The sequence below is a fragment of the Erinaceus europaeus genome, chromosome 6, assembly GCF_950295315.1.
Source record: "Erinaceus europaeus chromosome 6, mEriEur2.1, whole genome shotgun sequence".
Taxonomy (NCBI): Eukaryota; Metazoa; Chordata; class Mammalia; order Eulipotyphla; family Erinaceidae; genus Erinaceus; species Erinaceus europaeus.
In genome coordinates this window covers 49,503,379-49,519,043 of record NC_080167.1, presented here as the reverse complement: position 1 = coordinate 49,519,043, position 15,665 = coordinate 49,503,379, and the positions used below count along the sequence as shown (strand labels likewise).

Genomic DNA, 15,665 nt, shown 5'->3' with positions numbered 1-15,665 from the left:
TAACGTGTACATTCAACCAGGTGCACCACCATCCAGCCCATGACTGGATTTCTTGAGTGAATTCTTTTTTCAATCAAATGACAGATCTTTTTAAAACAGGGAAGAACTATACCAGTACAGAGGCATGTACTTATGTGCATATGTACACACATATACTTTATGCTTACTGACCACAGCCAGGTGAATAATGAAGTTTTTTGCTCTTTAACTCTGGGTTTATTTATTTATTCATATTTTTTTACCAGAGCACTGCTCAGCTCTGGCTTATGGTGGTGCTGGGGATTGAACCTGAGACCACAGAACAGAGTCTCAGGCATGAAAAAAAATACATATATATATATATACATACATACATATATATACACATACATATATATATATATAAACATACATACATATATATAGATAGTATAACCATTATGTTATCTCCCTAGCCCTTGCTCCTTTAGTTTGTACTGACTTTGTGTGATACAACTTTCCTGCTATAGAGGGTGACTGAGAGAAACAAAGACATGAACCCATGCAAAAGAATGCACTGAGTTGTCAGAAAAGTCCTACCATATTATTCTGTGTTTTTCAATGTCTTGCATCATGCTTTTTCTGACAACCCATAAAGTGCCATCTCAAAATCTGATGACTAAAGCATAGTAAGTAAGGTTCTCAGCACAAAATTCAGACCTACTGTGAAAGGTAAAATTGATTCCTGTGGGACTCAAAATTATTTTTTCAAGGATTTTTTCCCCATGAAAAAGAGGGGTCAGAACATCACTCAGGCAGTATAATTGACCTTTTTAAATATAGGTTTGTTCACTTAAAATCAGATTGTAAGTAAAAAAAAAAAGTTAGAAAAATAATCTGAAATGCTAGTTCAGTCTAAATGCAGCCCAAACTTAATTTACATAAATCTCAAGGAAGGGAAAAATAGGCCTAATAATTTGCTGGCAAGTTGGCTGTGAGGCACTCATTCAAATAGAGTAATTAAAATTTAACCAAAACCCAAATTTGTACTCATCCGTCATTCTGAAAGCCATCTGATTACATATTTATTAGTGCAACGTTTTCAACCATCAGCTGATGTTTGAAACATGGCTCTCTGGATGGGAATGTAATCTACAAGCTGCAGTTCATAAAAAAGACCGTTCATAAACTTGGGCTGCGGAGCCCGGGACGTGTAAATCTCCAGGATGCTCACCAGGCAGTTCAGCCACAATGCTGGGTGGTGTTTCTAGAACACACGTTGGCAGTAATCACTTTCTGTTGTGCCTGAGAACAAATGGGGAGAGGGGAGCTGCTCCAAGCCTCCCTTTGTATCTCCCCCAGTCTCTGAAAGGTCCTTTTGGAGGGTGTCTAAGGCACAGGCTAAATGAGATTGCAGTTCCCAGGAGGAGACCCAGGCCTCCATCCCTCTGCATTTCCATTCAGAGGGTGAGGCTATTGGATGGCACAATTAAACGTGAGGATGCTAAAGGGGGTAATTATTTTACAATTACCTGAGAGCATCCCATTTACAGCGCTAATTAGTTTTTGTTTCCCACAAAGGTTTCTCCAGGAATGCGAAGCTCCACTGTGCCTCTGTTTTCACCAGAGCTGCTTTTTTCTTAAGGAAAAATAAAAATGCATTTTCTGCCTGGCTACACAAGTGGCACAGAGCTGATGCTTCCTTCTGCGGGTCTGAACCTCCCTGATCGGGAAACAAACAGGAGTGCTACAAGTCTTCTGGGCACCAATGAAGCAGAAATCATTAGGCCTTTCCAAGCCCTCGTTCTGCAGTTTTGTAAAACAAATATTACACCCAAGAAGAAATTGCTAATTCTTTGTGGTAGCCTCATCTGCCTGCAAACAAAAAGCAAAGCAGCAGCTTCTCCTGAAAAGACAAGAAAAATCCTCTAGTATTAGTATTCTAAATGGGAAATAAAGACCTTTATAATTTGGGGTGCAGTTTGGCATAGGACGGAAAACACATCAAGGACATTCATTTAGCTCCTTGAAACATGTTGAAAACATCAAGGTTTTCCACTTAGAAGCAAATCAGACAGGGATGCTGACAGCAGAACAGTTGTGAGGCTTGATATTTTTAATTCCTTAGGATGATTATCAGACACCTAGCCCCCTCGATCTATGGTCCCTTAAGTTTACATATAAAGGTAAGTCTCAACAACTAGCACCTTCCAAAATTTTGGAAGGATAACTAGATCATATCACAAGCTGGTGTGGTACACTCAAGTCTGTCAATTATTTTGCTTGACAAAACACTACCTAACTTTTCATCAGAAATGAATGAGTATTTATCTTGCAAGAAACAAAACCACAGAAGGAAGGAAGAGACAAAGAGAAACAAAAAGTTTGGAAATTTCATGGAAAGAGGTTATTACAGATCAGAAGCTAGTCCAAGGTGGAAACCACTTTTAAATGAGCCCATGATATCTTAGTGACAGTGTTTATATCTGAAAACCCCATCTCCTTTCTATCTTGTCGTGCAAGGCTCTGGCTCCTCCAGTTCACGGTGCCTCATCTGCAGATGCCAAAGTAATCTCAATCCAGCAAGTCACAATTAAATAGCAAGGCTGAAAATGAAAAGGATGCCTCTAACCCAGATCAAAGATAGCGCTGTTGTGCTAAAATGCCAACGTGGGATCAGTTTTTGGTCGCAGGAAGCAGCTGATACTAAAATATGTACTGCTAACAGAAGCCCCACCTGAGAAAAGATTTTTAACATCTTCCTTATAGAACCATATGCACAATGCTTCATATTTAGAGCCTCCTCATTTTCATTTCCTCTCATGACTACCATGCAACATGGAATCAGGCAATAAAATCTGTCATCTCTGTATTTTAGTCCCAGTAATGGTATTTTCCAAATATACTAAAAATGCCATAGGGGGAAGAGGGAGAGGAAGAAGCAGGACCCCACTGCTTTTGACCTTCATCTTGCTAGTATCTTGCAATCCTTCAAATATCTTTAACTAAAATATTTTCTCTTTTAGGTAAGTAACATATGGACTAACAGTATGAGTTCAAATCAAATAAAAGAATAACTGATCATTAATTTGAGTCAAATTACAGAGTCAATCTGATGTGAAATATACAGGTCATCTGTATTTCTTCTAGTGCACCATCCTCAGGTGGCACGATTTTGATACATAAGAAAAGGCTGCGTCACATTTCACTTACAGTTTACTCTCCTTCCTCCATCAACATGTGCACATACATTTACGTAACACCCAACCTGCACACAGCACTGCCTCTTACTGCCTATATGACATGGTTATGCAAGTTACCTCTTTGAGTAGCATCTGTACAATGAGTATAATACCAACCTCGCAGGTCTATCATGAAAAACTGCAAATAATGTGCAGTGGCACATAGTAGGCATTCAAGCAGCGATTCACTGTTCTTGTCATGGGAGGGGAGGGGAGAACAGTACAATCTTGCCTCCTTGGGTTGGTCACATTGCCCTGTAATAGCACAATCTGTAAAGCAATGAGGTCTGAGGAGATGGTATCTAAAACTTCTTTCAATTTGCATAATGATGTATCTAGAATCATTTTTCAGGTGAGCTAGATGATAGATATTTCTCCAGTCTATGCTAACTTGGGAGGACTTTAAAAAGAAATACATGGAGTAGAGGAAATTTATACTGGGGATAAGTTCTCGTTTTCTACAGGGATAATGAAAATGCAAAAAAAAAAAAACAACCAGATCTCACTGGTTGAGATAATAATAATTTATTGATATTGATCAATATAGTGTTCAGTATCAGCTTTTAACTCCACAAATCTGAATTCTTTCAAAGATGCAAAGATTTTTCCGTCATTTCTCATTTTTATGACATTATTTGACAGCTGTCTAATTTTTTTAACCTAAAACCCCCTGAATACACAAATGGGATCATTGAAAATGTAAAACAAAGGAATAAACAGTCCCTGCCCTCCCACAATGGACTGAGTTTAAAATAAGAACATTTTAAATATCGGTTCCTATTTCATTACCCTTTGCTGCAAATGATATTCCAGAACAACGCCAAGAAAACAACACTTTGACAGTGAAAGTGATTTAAAGGGTCCCTTTCCATTTACAGTTTTGATAGTGAACCTTTAAATCCCCCAGGTTTTGAAGCCCATGCCTTAGTCATTCCGTACCATTACTGAGCCTTAAGTGATCCAGGCTCCTTAAACACCGCCTGGCTTGTAGGGCCACCCAGCATTATAATTCATCTCAAAAGCTATTTGTTCATCTACCTTGAGGACTCAAACATATTACCTCTTGCAAACTTATCTAATATAGCCCTGGGGAAACAGCACTGAAAATGGGTTTTACTGCTCTAAAAAATCAACACCAGAAAAAAAACAAACAAAATAAAACCTCTACTTGGTTGAAGTCCCTTTTAGGAATAGGCCAAAACCTAGTCAAGTGTGATTTAGTTCAAATGGCAACATACCATCCACGACATCCCTTCCAGAAAACAATCCATCTGTCTAGCTAACCTCTCAACCTGTCATATGAATATGACAATAGCTGTGTAGCTAGATGGCATCGAGTATTTTCAGCTTGTCCTATTCTCTCCCACACATCTCTCTCCCCCATTCTCAAGAGCATCTAATCAGAGTTCATTAAAAACTATTTTGGAAAACATGCTACAGTATTCTCTTAAAGAGAGGTAGAATAGCTAACTTGAACACAAAGCTATCATTTACAAATCCTGCCCTGTTTTCTTAAGTTCAATTGAGCAATAGCTGACAAATACTGAAAACAATCTGAGTTTAGTTTCAACAGCTGGCATTTGGAAATAACTAATATCTGGAAGAGATGTGAACTAGAATTTATGCTAGGGTTTATATAGGTGATTCTGTGGCTAAGATTTAAAGACTTTAGACAGAGCATAAATGTCAACATGAAAAACTTTCAAAATTCAGTGTACAACAGAGGGAATTTTTCAGAGGCCAATAATACTTTAAACTCATACAGCATTAATTACCTAGACATATTACCAACAGAAAGCATTATCAAGCCATGTTTAGCTCCTGACACTAGCATATACAGAAAACACACAATATGAAAACTCTGAAACCAGTTAATGCATAAAGATATAATATATTCAGGGAGAGACACAGTGCAATAACTATTAAATACAACACAGAGACACTAATATAGTATAGGAGAGAGAGCTCTGTGCTTTAATAGCAAATACCATGGGAATGTTGCTAGTCAAGATTAATTTTGCAGAGAAAATGGCCAAAAGGAAAGTCAATATTTTCATTTACATTATCTGATTATTTTAGTTGAGACAACAAACCTGACCATGTGTACAAATTAACATCCTTTATATCGAAGGGCAATTCGCTTAACAGTCCATCACCTCTCCCTCCCTTCTTTTTTTTTTTTTAATCTTAGGACCTCATAATTGGACTCCACAGAGTTTCTCATGAACCACTCAACTCATAATATTTAACATACTAGAAAAAGAATCTAGCACCTCGGGGGAAAGTTAGCTGCCAGGGAAATGGATCATAAACCGCAGAATGGCCTGGACATTGCACAAAGTACAGCAACTTGCCAGAAGGAATACACAACATGCAGAGAAAGAAAACATTTTATATGTCTTCTTACCGAAAATACAGTTCTTTTTTTTTTTTTTTTCTTCACTGGATGAAATGTAGCCTTGATTCACTATCAGATTTCTTGCCTGACACTCGAGAATTTTATATATTCCAACTCTTAAGCTTAACCGACCTTTCTGCCTGCTCCTGGTTTTCCACTACGGTTTTCTTTGCCCAAAACGCTTGAAATACAGGTGAATCCAATTGACTTGTTAGTGCCCCAGCTGATTCGAGAAACTTTCCAATGGAGATTAACGAGCTGGGTCAAAATTAGGCAGCCTCTCCTTTCCTCTGGAATTACAGCTTTTTGCTTCTCCCTATCAACTTTTTCTCGGAGTTTGACATGTTAAACCAGCCGAAGCGCATTAACTATTAAACGCGAGGCTGCATGTCAGACAAACATTCCTGGTTACGTTACACACACATACACACACACACACACACACACACTCATTTCGGCAATAGAATATACCTGGCTACTGAAAACTTCTCAGTCCCCAGCACTACCACCTTTAAATATATATATTTAAATTTTAATTGTTCTTTTCTTCCCTTCCCTTCTGCCCCCTGAGGAAAGACATCTTAGTAAACGCAAAGTCAGAGGAGCGGGTCATACTGCTAGCAGCAATCTTTAAATGGGCCACGCGGGCTCCATCAGCCCCGCGTTTCCAGCGGCACGAGCGTGCACGCGCGCGCACCCCGCCCGGCCCCGCGCCCCGCTAGCCAGTCCCCACCCGCCCCGGGGCGCTGTGCCCCGCTCACCGCCTGCTGGACTCGGGTCCTCGCCGCGGGCCGGAGCCGCTGTCCCGTCCCCACCCCACCCCACCCCACTCCGGGGCGCTGGCCAGACCCGGGTCCCCGCGACGCTGGGCTCGACACCCCCTGCACTCGCCCTCCTCCCCGCGCCCGGCGCCAGCTCTGGAGCCGCGGCCCGCCTCGCCCTCCGCAGGCTCGGGGCGGCGCCCCCACGGGGCTGCACTCACATTCGGTCGGGCACGAGCAGGCGGCCCTCGACCATCATGTCCGGCAGGAAATCCAGCTTGAAGGCAGAAGTCATGGTGGCGGCCGGCGATGCGCGCGTCCGAGCGGGGGGCGCGAGACGGGCAGGGACAGGTGCGCGCGGCCTCCCGTCCTCCCCGCGGCGGCCCCGAGCCGCACTTGTCACATTCTCTCCCCGCCCGCGCTCCGCCAATCCCCGCCGCAAGCCAGCGCCGCGGCGGCCGGGGGCCGAGCGCCAGGTGCAGCGAGCGGAGGCGGAGCTCCGCGCCCAGCGCGCCGCCGCTTAACCCCTGCGGGCCCGCCGGCCCCCGCCCGGCCCCCGCCCGGCCCTCAGGGAGCCGTTGGCCCCGGTGCCCAGCTCACCCGCTTGCAAAACAGCCCGCTTGGCCCGGGGTCCCTGGGGCTCCGGGAATGCCAGCTAGCTCAGCACGCGGACTCTGGCCTCTCCACTCCCGCCCCCATTTGCAGGCGTCTGGCCCCAAGCTGGCAGGGAGGGGGTCCCTTGTGTCACTGGACTGCCAGAGCCTAATTCACTTCCAGATCAGAACCAAACTCCCAAACCGGAGGCACCAGAGCTTAAACTATCTCAAGTGTGGGTTTCAGTGCAGAGGGTCTGCTATTGGATGAACTGACAATAACAAATAGCAGTCAGTCTAGCCAAAGTCACAGATAAATGTCCCAAATGACATTTAGCGCTTTAAGGAGGAAAATGAAATAGTCTCTGCGCAATTAGACTTCTTTTTATATTATCTTGAAAACTCTACATATAAAGGACCAAAAAAAAAAAAAACCTAGTATATTACGCCTTTTTAAAATAAATATCAGGAAGTAACAAAATTGTGATTAGATACAATGGTTTAAAACCTGGGTGATTCTGAAGAAGTCTAGAATATAATAACCATTAAAGTTATATACCAACTAGAGATTTATGTTGTTTACTAATAGGGATTGAGAAAAGTGACAAAATAGAAAAACAGAGGAGGAGGTTCATTTCCCAAATGTTTTGTGAAGATTCTTGAAACGTAAGCTTAAAGGGTGGCATTCTATTGTAGCATTATCATTTCTTGTTTGGTGTGGTTATTTGGATGAAACCAAACTTCTCACAATACCACGAGCATGTCAGAATACTTTGTGGCCCATTTCATGTGCTAAATCAACATCATAAATTGCATGCTAGTAGTTTACAGCTTGCCTCTTAACCATCACTTTGATTTCATTGCAAAGAACATAAACATGTCACATTTTTGGTAACCAGGGGGTCAAATAAATGAGTCACATATAATTAAATGTACCAGAAATCACGACATGGAGAAAGATCATTTAGGTGTTTTTTTTCTCTCTCTCTTACCACTATCTTGTGTGATAATAAGAACTCACCATTTTCATGGTTATGAAGAGAAGGGAACTAGATATTCCTATGCCAATTTAAAATCCAGATATCCATTATAAATTCAGGCTTGATGCACTGAGCAATATGGAAGAACAGCCCTGGAGTATTCAGTTAAATCCCTACATACCTACATACTTCTGTATTTACTCGACTTGACTTCAATTTATCTGTCTATATAAATATCGATACATCTAGCTTCCACCCAAGATAGTTGTAGTTCCAAGACCAATGTAAGGCTAAAATAGCTTTCCTTTTAAAATGTTGTATTTCTTGAGGAAGGCCCACACTTTTCATAATAATACTAAGTTACACTACTCCCTCCTTCCTGCTTACTGCCAGCTGCCTTTAAAACTTTAAGAATTTTTTGTTGGTCTTTCAATAATATTAATAAAAATAGTTATCTGGCTAAACGAAGATAAAGCTTTCAGCTCTTGGTTTCTCACCTACTCCTTAAATAAATCTCAAATGCTTATATTGAGCTGAGTGTAAAAATTATTTTAAGAAAATAATAGAACCTGTCTCCAAAACAGAAGCAAAAAGCCCACAACTTTTCTACAAAACTGCATTAATCAAAGATATTTTCAAGTCAGCTGTGAAATGAAACTTCATATACATCTCCATTCTATAAGGTAGATGATGCTTCATTAACATGAACACTTCTGAAATATTTATTTTCTCTTAAATTGCAAGTGAATTAGTTAAGAGAAACTGTAGGAAAGCCCTCTTACAGACTTAAGCCTTCTCAGCAGTTTGTTAAATTCTAAATCCCTGGAGGCAATAGTGGATTCAAAGCAGCTTTTAATCATACTATAAGGAGGGTGAAGTAGTATGTAAGTAGGTCATAGAGAAAGAATTACAAGTGCATAGGTTATTGCCTTATTCAACAACTACAGTGGAACAAGGTTTTCAAAGCACATTTGCTTGCAACATTTAAAGTTAGAAGCAAAACTGGGGTCAAGACAACTCATTCTTAGATGGGAAACAGTGAGGACATGAAGCAAGGGAAGCTCATGGAGTGTGGCTGAGTGGAATGGTTTGCTGCCAGATTCATAATTAATGCAGTGATTGTGTAGATACTGCATGTAGGTGCCAGAACAAAGCAACACACACACACACACACACACACACACACACACACACACACACACACACACACACACACACACACACACACACATGGTCTTGTTTCCATGATGACAGAGAACACACAATAGCCATTAAAAAATATTTACAACTTCAAAAGCTCCTGAGTTTAAAAAAGGAAAACAAAAATACCCAACCAAATACCACCTGAGGAGAAGCTTAAATTTCTCATTTCACTGCCTTGGCAAGAGGCAATGAAGAGGGGACCCTCAAAACAAGTCAATAAGCCCCCTTGATAATGTTCACACAGTACTAGCCAGCAGGTATCATGTTTGGGAAGTTGTAGTTCTCTGGCAGCTGGCTCCACTGGGCCACTGTTAAATTCTCAGGTTCAATGAAGCCATTTTAGAGCCAAGGATCTTATCAGCAGCAGTGAAAGGGGCCTAGGCCACCAGTGAGGCCCCTCAGGCACACGTGATCTCTTGGTGACACCACCCTGTGCTGACATCACTGGGAACAAGGGATGTGAGGAACAATGTGTTGCCTCAGAGTTGGAGATTCATTGTAGAAAAGGTTTAAGCACTTTAAGCCCCTCCCCCACCTCCCTAATTGACTGAATCCCCCCCCCCAGCCCCCCATCAACTTGCCATTCATTTCCCCAACAAAAGGCAATTCAAGAATTGGAAACACTTCAAGGGAAAGTTTCAGAATGACCTCATTTCAGAGAAAGCCTTCCAAGGCAATCCTGATCCTGCACAGTGCTGTTTCAGCTCCTGCAGCCCCTTTACCCCCAACCCCCGGCCTCATCTCCAACTGAGTCTTGTCTAATGGTCATTGTTTGAGAGCTGAATTATCACTGGCATCTCTCACACATACTCTCTCTCAGAAGCAGCACGCTAATAAATGCATGAATGCACCCAATCCACACAGCTCAAATTGCAAGGATCCTGCTCTGCTCACCCCACTCAATCAATGAATCATTAATGTATGTCCACAGACTCAAGCTCTTTCAACAATTTTGCACAAAGTTTACCTGGTAAGTCTGATGCCAGATATATAGAGTGAATAGTCTTTACCAACAGACACTTTGTTATCTTCATCTGAAGATGACCTTATAGATTTTAAAAACAGATATTTACTTTAAAAACATTAGCCCTATACATACCTTCACACATGGCAATCTCTTTGTAAGCCACAGGCCCTCAACTATGCAAAGTCACTTAGGACTGCTCTGTCTATTCAGAAAACCATCATCACAGAAAGACCTTGCGCCTTCTCTCTCCCTCTCTCTCTTTCTCTCTTTCTCTCTTCCCCTTCTCTCCTGACTTATTATTACATTCTGGAATCCAGAACAACTTTCCAGGATCACATTTTCAGATCTAAATGTTATTAATGTACCTGTTTTGGTTAAGGGGGCAAAAAAAGCCCCCATGTACTCAGAGTCATTTGGAGCAAGAAAAACAGGCCTTATAAGGGGATTTCCATCATTTTCAGCCAATAAATTGGAGAGCCATGTGAATAAGTACCTAAGAGGATATCTAACTTTGTAGCCAAGTGTTTATTCTTGGCTTACTCCTGTTTTATTAGCGACATGCAAAAATAAACAATGGTGTTCTTTTTTTTTTTTAGTGCGCTTTAAGGGAAAAAATGGATTTTAAGTGGTATATCTTTTCTTAGCTCCATCAAGATATCACTTAAAAATACATTTATATCAATAATCATTATTTCAGATTGTCACACTATTCTCTCCATTCCATCCCTTCATCTTGAAAGTTTCTGGGAAGATGGCTTTAATCACATCCCGAGAATGATATAAGTAAAATTAATTGCCAATAAAGATAAAATAATTATTAAACTCTAATTTTCCATGTCAAAGGGGATATTTAGCAGTCTCAAGCACAACTGCTACTAGATTTTTCTCTTTTTCTTCTTTTTTTCAATCTTGTTTTTTTTTTAGTCTGTTTTTAACAGAACAAAAAAATACATTATAGAGAATTCATCTTCCTACTGAAGAAGCATTCAGTTTGGAGACGGTTCTTTGCATACTTACCTATGTGCCCGGAAGTGTGATGCCCCTTGAGAGATTCCAGAAGTCTCCATGCCAATGGAAGGAAAAGTCAGCACTGTGGCTTTCTCAGACCTAGGGCCTAACCAGTTCATCACTTCTGGTTCTGCCTTGTCTTTTCCCCTTTCTTCTCTCACCATTAGAGTGTTGCTTCCTTGCTGTTCCTTCTTCCTCTTGTCTTTCTCCCTTTCCCCTTAGCTCTCTCCAATAGAAGCCAGAGGCAGCCAGAAGTTTCCCCTCTCCAGTGGCCTGTCAGGGGTGGTAGGTGACACAGGAACTCAGGAGTCTTTGGTGGCTTATCTGCAGGAGTAATCAGGTTGGCCTTGCCTCCACCAGGAACAGCTTTCTGTATGGTGGGCCTGAGGATTCCTGCTCATGTGGTCAGAGGCAGGCAGAAGAAGAAAAAAGATGGTACATCCCTGCCCTCCCTACTTCCCCCCAGTGAGAAAATTGCAGTGAAAACTGGAAAGGGGAGAGGTAAGAGGCAAGAGTGTCTAGCACGGGGGGGGGGGGGGGGGGGGGCAGGGGAGCAAGCCTTGAAGGAATGTTCTAGTGGCCTCTTGAAGATGCAGAGATTTGTCAAACTATCCCAGGTCCCCTTATCTGGTGCCAGTCTGGCGGTGGGAACATTTCTACCCAGCAGAGAGAGGTTTCTAGTTCCCTGAGAATTGGCCCTTCACACCCCCACCCAGGCCAAATGTTTTCCCCAATTGGTCCAAAGTTCTCATTTTACTATGTCACGTGTGGTTGGATTACAAAAGGAGAAAGGGCTGCTTGATGAGACCCAACAGCTGAGCAGCAACAGCTGTGGATACTATCCTGGCCATGACATTCCGTGCAGTGGGAGCAGGTGTGGCCAGAGAGTCCTGGAAGCCTTAAGCCCTATGGTGGGGTTGTCTGAGACAGGGCTTGGCAGGAATCAACATCTCCACTTCAGAGAGAATACTGCAGGTCTGATGCCTCCATTTGTTCCAATGACTTTCTTCTCTCTCTCCCCACCCCCACCCCCACCATTACCCCCACTCCCCTCCTCTGACAAATGTATCTTGAAGGAGGATGAGGATTAAGAGAGCAAAGGCTTGGGTTACAATAAAACAAAAAGTTTGGTTCCACCTGTGGCTCATAATATGCCAGTGCTCCACCGAATAAAAACCTAGTGGTTCCACACTCAGAAGTCATCTGATACAGTGAGCACGGATCAAACTTTTTAGGGCAGATGCTACTTTTAAGCAGAGAGGAAGGAGATGGAGATTTAAGAGTTAACCCTGTTGATTTGCATTTGACTCTTTTCAAAGAACTGGTTGACACTAGGAACAAGACATTTAATTTTCTGATTCACCATCTAGACCTTTTTCATAGGTGTTACTTCCTACCAGGAGGAAGGGCTGAAAAATCAAAGTCTGCCATGATCTTAAGACACGAAGTAGGATGTGTTAACCTAATTGTTACCTCAGCAATTGCATAACCAAGTTATTAAAGTGACATGTAGGTTGGAAATACACTAAGGTTTTGAGCACAGGAAATTTATTTTTTCTCTATAATAGGGTTCACATCTCTAGCTATTTGTAGCTTATTATAGAGGTTTTTGAAAATCCCAAATGACTTTTTCTTTAAATTTGCTTTTGATGTTAATTCTTATGAATTACATTAGGGACTTTTTCTTTCTTTCTTTTTTCTTTCTTTTCTGAAAAGAGCTCCCCCAAATCTTCATGGCAGCGTGCTGTAACTGTCTACCCAAGCTAGGCAGAATGTGTTCTCTCTTGTCTTCTGTCTACTACTGCAGTATAAAGCTTTATGTTACACAGTGACTTCCTCTTCAAGTACTACATAATGGGTCTAGGCTGCATGTGTCCTCTTTTATAGGAACATGGCAAGGTGAGAATGGAGAATATATGTGAGTGAGTGAGTTTGTTATCTGAAGAAGGAAGGTGATTAAGATACACATTTTATCTTACATTGTTTAAAAAAAAAACAAAGTAAGTCCAGGGGTGTCTTCCTCTTCCCTTACCTCCTCCCACACCACTGCTTGACATCACTTGACATTTTCTCATCTGCCATTTCCTTTCTCTTATGTTTTTATTTCCTCTTTTTTATTTCTTAAAATATTTTAATTTTACTTTAGGATAGAGACAGAGAGAAATTGAGAAGGAAGAGGGAGATAGAAAGGGTGAGAGCAAGAAAGACACCTGCTGCACTGCTTCACCACTCATGAGGTTTCCCCTGTGCAGGTGGGGAACTGGGGGCCTGAACCCAGGTCCTTGGTCGTGGTAACACATGCATTTTACCAAGTGTGCCTCCAGTCAGCCCCTCATCTACTGTTTTCTGTTTCACCACGGCTGTGGTCTTCGTAACGGCTGAAATGTGTCTTGCACTGAGTCCAGTATGCATTTGTAGCTTGATTGGTTATGATTGCAGTGTGACATAGGCTGGCACTTTCTACACACAAAAATCCACAATTCAGCTTCATGATGCTTTAAGATTCCCTTGATTCTTTCCAACATCTGTTCCCATTCTGCTGATGAAAGCCTGAGCAAAGTGGACTTATGGATGCTTTGATTCACAGACCTCATGAACTTTAAGGTGAACAGGATAGGGTGTGAAGGGAAATTGTTAGAACTCAGAAGCAAAAATTGTTGTCATTTTTTCTGCCTTAGTCCTTATTGTCCTTTGTATAGATTTCTGGGTGGCAAATCTCAGAGGCAAGAACAAGTAGAAATACATGTTCATGGTAGAAATACAACCCCAGAGCAAGATACAACTTGAGAGATACTCAATAGTTACACTTTTTTTTTTTTTTTGTCATAGCTGGGTGTTCACCACTCCAGGCTGGCATTTTCAGACACAGTCACAGAGAAAGAAGAAAACTCCATAGAGCCAAAGTTACCTCCAATGCTTTCGGCACTATGTTTGAAATTAGGGTGCACACCTGGCAAAGCAGGAACACCACCCAGGTGAGCTGTTTTGCCAATCCTCAACAGTTCGACTTCCAAGTTGTCCAGGGCAAGTATGATTGAGCCCCACATTTGAATTCCTTCTGTTATTAGCTGTGTGTCTGTGGACCTGTTACTTCTCCTCTCTGAGCCTCAGTTTTTCCATCTTTAAAATGGGAATACCACAACTAACATGAGCTCTAGGATGAATGGGAGGCTTAAATTAGATAAGATAAAAAGCTGCCTAGTGTAGTACCAGACAGAGCAGGTCAGTAGTAAATTTTGATTTTAATTTTTACCTCTCTTTATAACTCTCCTCCCACCCCTTAGTTTTTGTTTACCCCTGGAATGGGCATGTGGGAAGGAAAAGAGGAACCCAACCGTGATCCTACAGTTGCCCCTTCAGTATGGTACTGTGACTTCTATAGCCAGCAGCCTAGCGCAGGCATATGGGAAGGTGATCATTTATAGAATAGAGCAGGCACTGGGAATTGCAGGGCTGGGAATGTGGTTCTCATCCCTTTCTCACCAAGCTGGTTGCCGAAGAGAAGGTTAGGATGAATCCCACTCGCTGCCACCAGGGACTCATGCCATCTCCCAAAGCCTTGGGCTTTCATTTATGGAGCTAACCCTTAGCACATCTCCAATAGAACCATTTCACTAAGCCCCAGAGAGGTCTGGGGTATGAGACCAAAACTCAAGGTCTGGTAGAGACAACATGACAAGGCTCTTGTGTTACTGAATGGGTGGTGTTACAGGAGGGCCAAGAGGCAGCTGATGGATTTCTGTATCCAGACACAACTGTGCCCTTTTAATCTGCTCGCATCAGCTAGAACCTGTCCCACTGTCCCTAGGTTTCAACACAGAATTTTCACTCTTTGCAGCAGCAATAGCAGCCTTGCTCAAATTAGGAATTAAACACACACACACACACACACACACACACACACACACTGAGACCCTAGTAGCGAGTGTGGTGATGAGTCTAAAACCACATATAAGTGCAACACTATGCCCTTGCCATTTTGCAATATTTGAAATCAATATTAAATCAACATACAATCAGTAAAAATAAACTAGCATTATAACTTCCATAGCTTTCCCTGGCCATGCAACAAGGTTTGTTGAGCTGAATACTTTTACAGGAAAATTCTAGTTTTTCTTTTTCTCTGAGGGCATGCTGGCAAGTCCTGCCTCATAAACTCCACTGATTCATCACAGCCTGAGCAGCCAATCATGGGCGGGTCAGCTTGGCATGGGTTGCAGTGGCAGCTCAAGCAGTCCTGGTAACACATGTCACTCTGGGTCATTGTCATCCTCTCCCCCAGATGCCATTTCCTGTTCACTGTGATGGGCATGACATTCAACAAAAAGTGCTGGAATTAGGTACATGGTCTGAGGAAGGCTGCTGAGAAGATAAACATACCTGCCTGTGATCATTCTCAACCATCACTCATGAAGCAGAGGGCTGGGGTTTAGAAGAAAAGTATCCATTTTCTCAAATTAGGTTCACCATACAGATTTGAGATGGGTGGGAGTTCACACAAGCACATGTATCTCAGTCACGTGTCAGTGCAGCCTCTGCAGATGGCAAATCCCAA

At 42.1% G+C, this 15,665-nt stretch overlaps 1 protein-coding gene across 7 annotated transcripts in view; it reads right to left on the bottom strand.

The window, feature by feature from the left end:
* CELF2 (CUGBP Elav-like family member 2) overlaps positions 1 to 15,665 on the bottom strand; it is a 554,881-nt gene that overhangs the window by 288,385 nt on the left and 250,831 nt on the right. The window contains exon 1 of one of the 7 annotated variants that reach the window (XM_060192156.1): positions 6,960 to 7,104. The exons of 2 other annotated variants lie outside the window; for them this stretch is intronic. Coding sequence is in view for 2 of the 5 variants with exons in the window: in XM_060192152.1 (XP_060048135.1) it covers positions 6,581 to 6,654 (74 nt within the window). In the remaining 3 variants the exon portion in view is untranslated. Of the gene's footprint in view, positions 1 to 5,607; positions 6,170 to 6,359; positions 6,448 to 6,580; positions 6,865 to 6,959; positions 7,105 to 15,665 lie in introns of those variants that run through there. 4 more of the 7 variants (XM_060192152.1, XM_060192153.1, XM_060192160.1 and 1 more) reach the window with 4 other exon arrangements.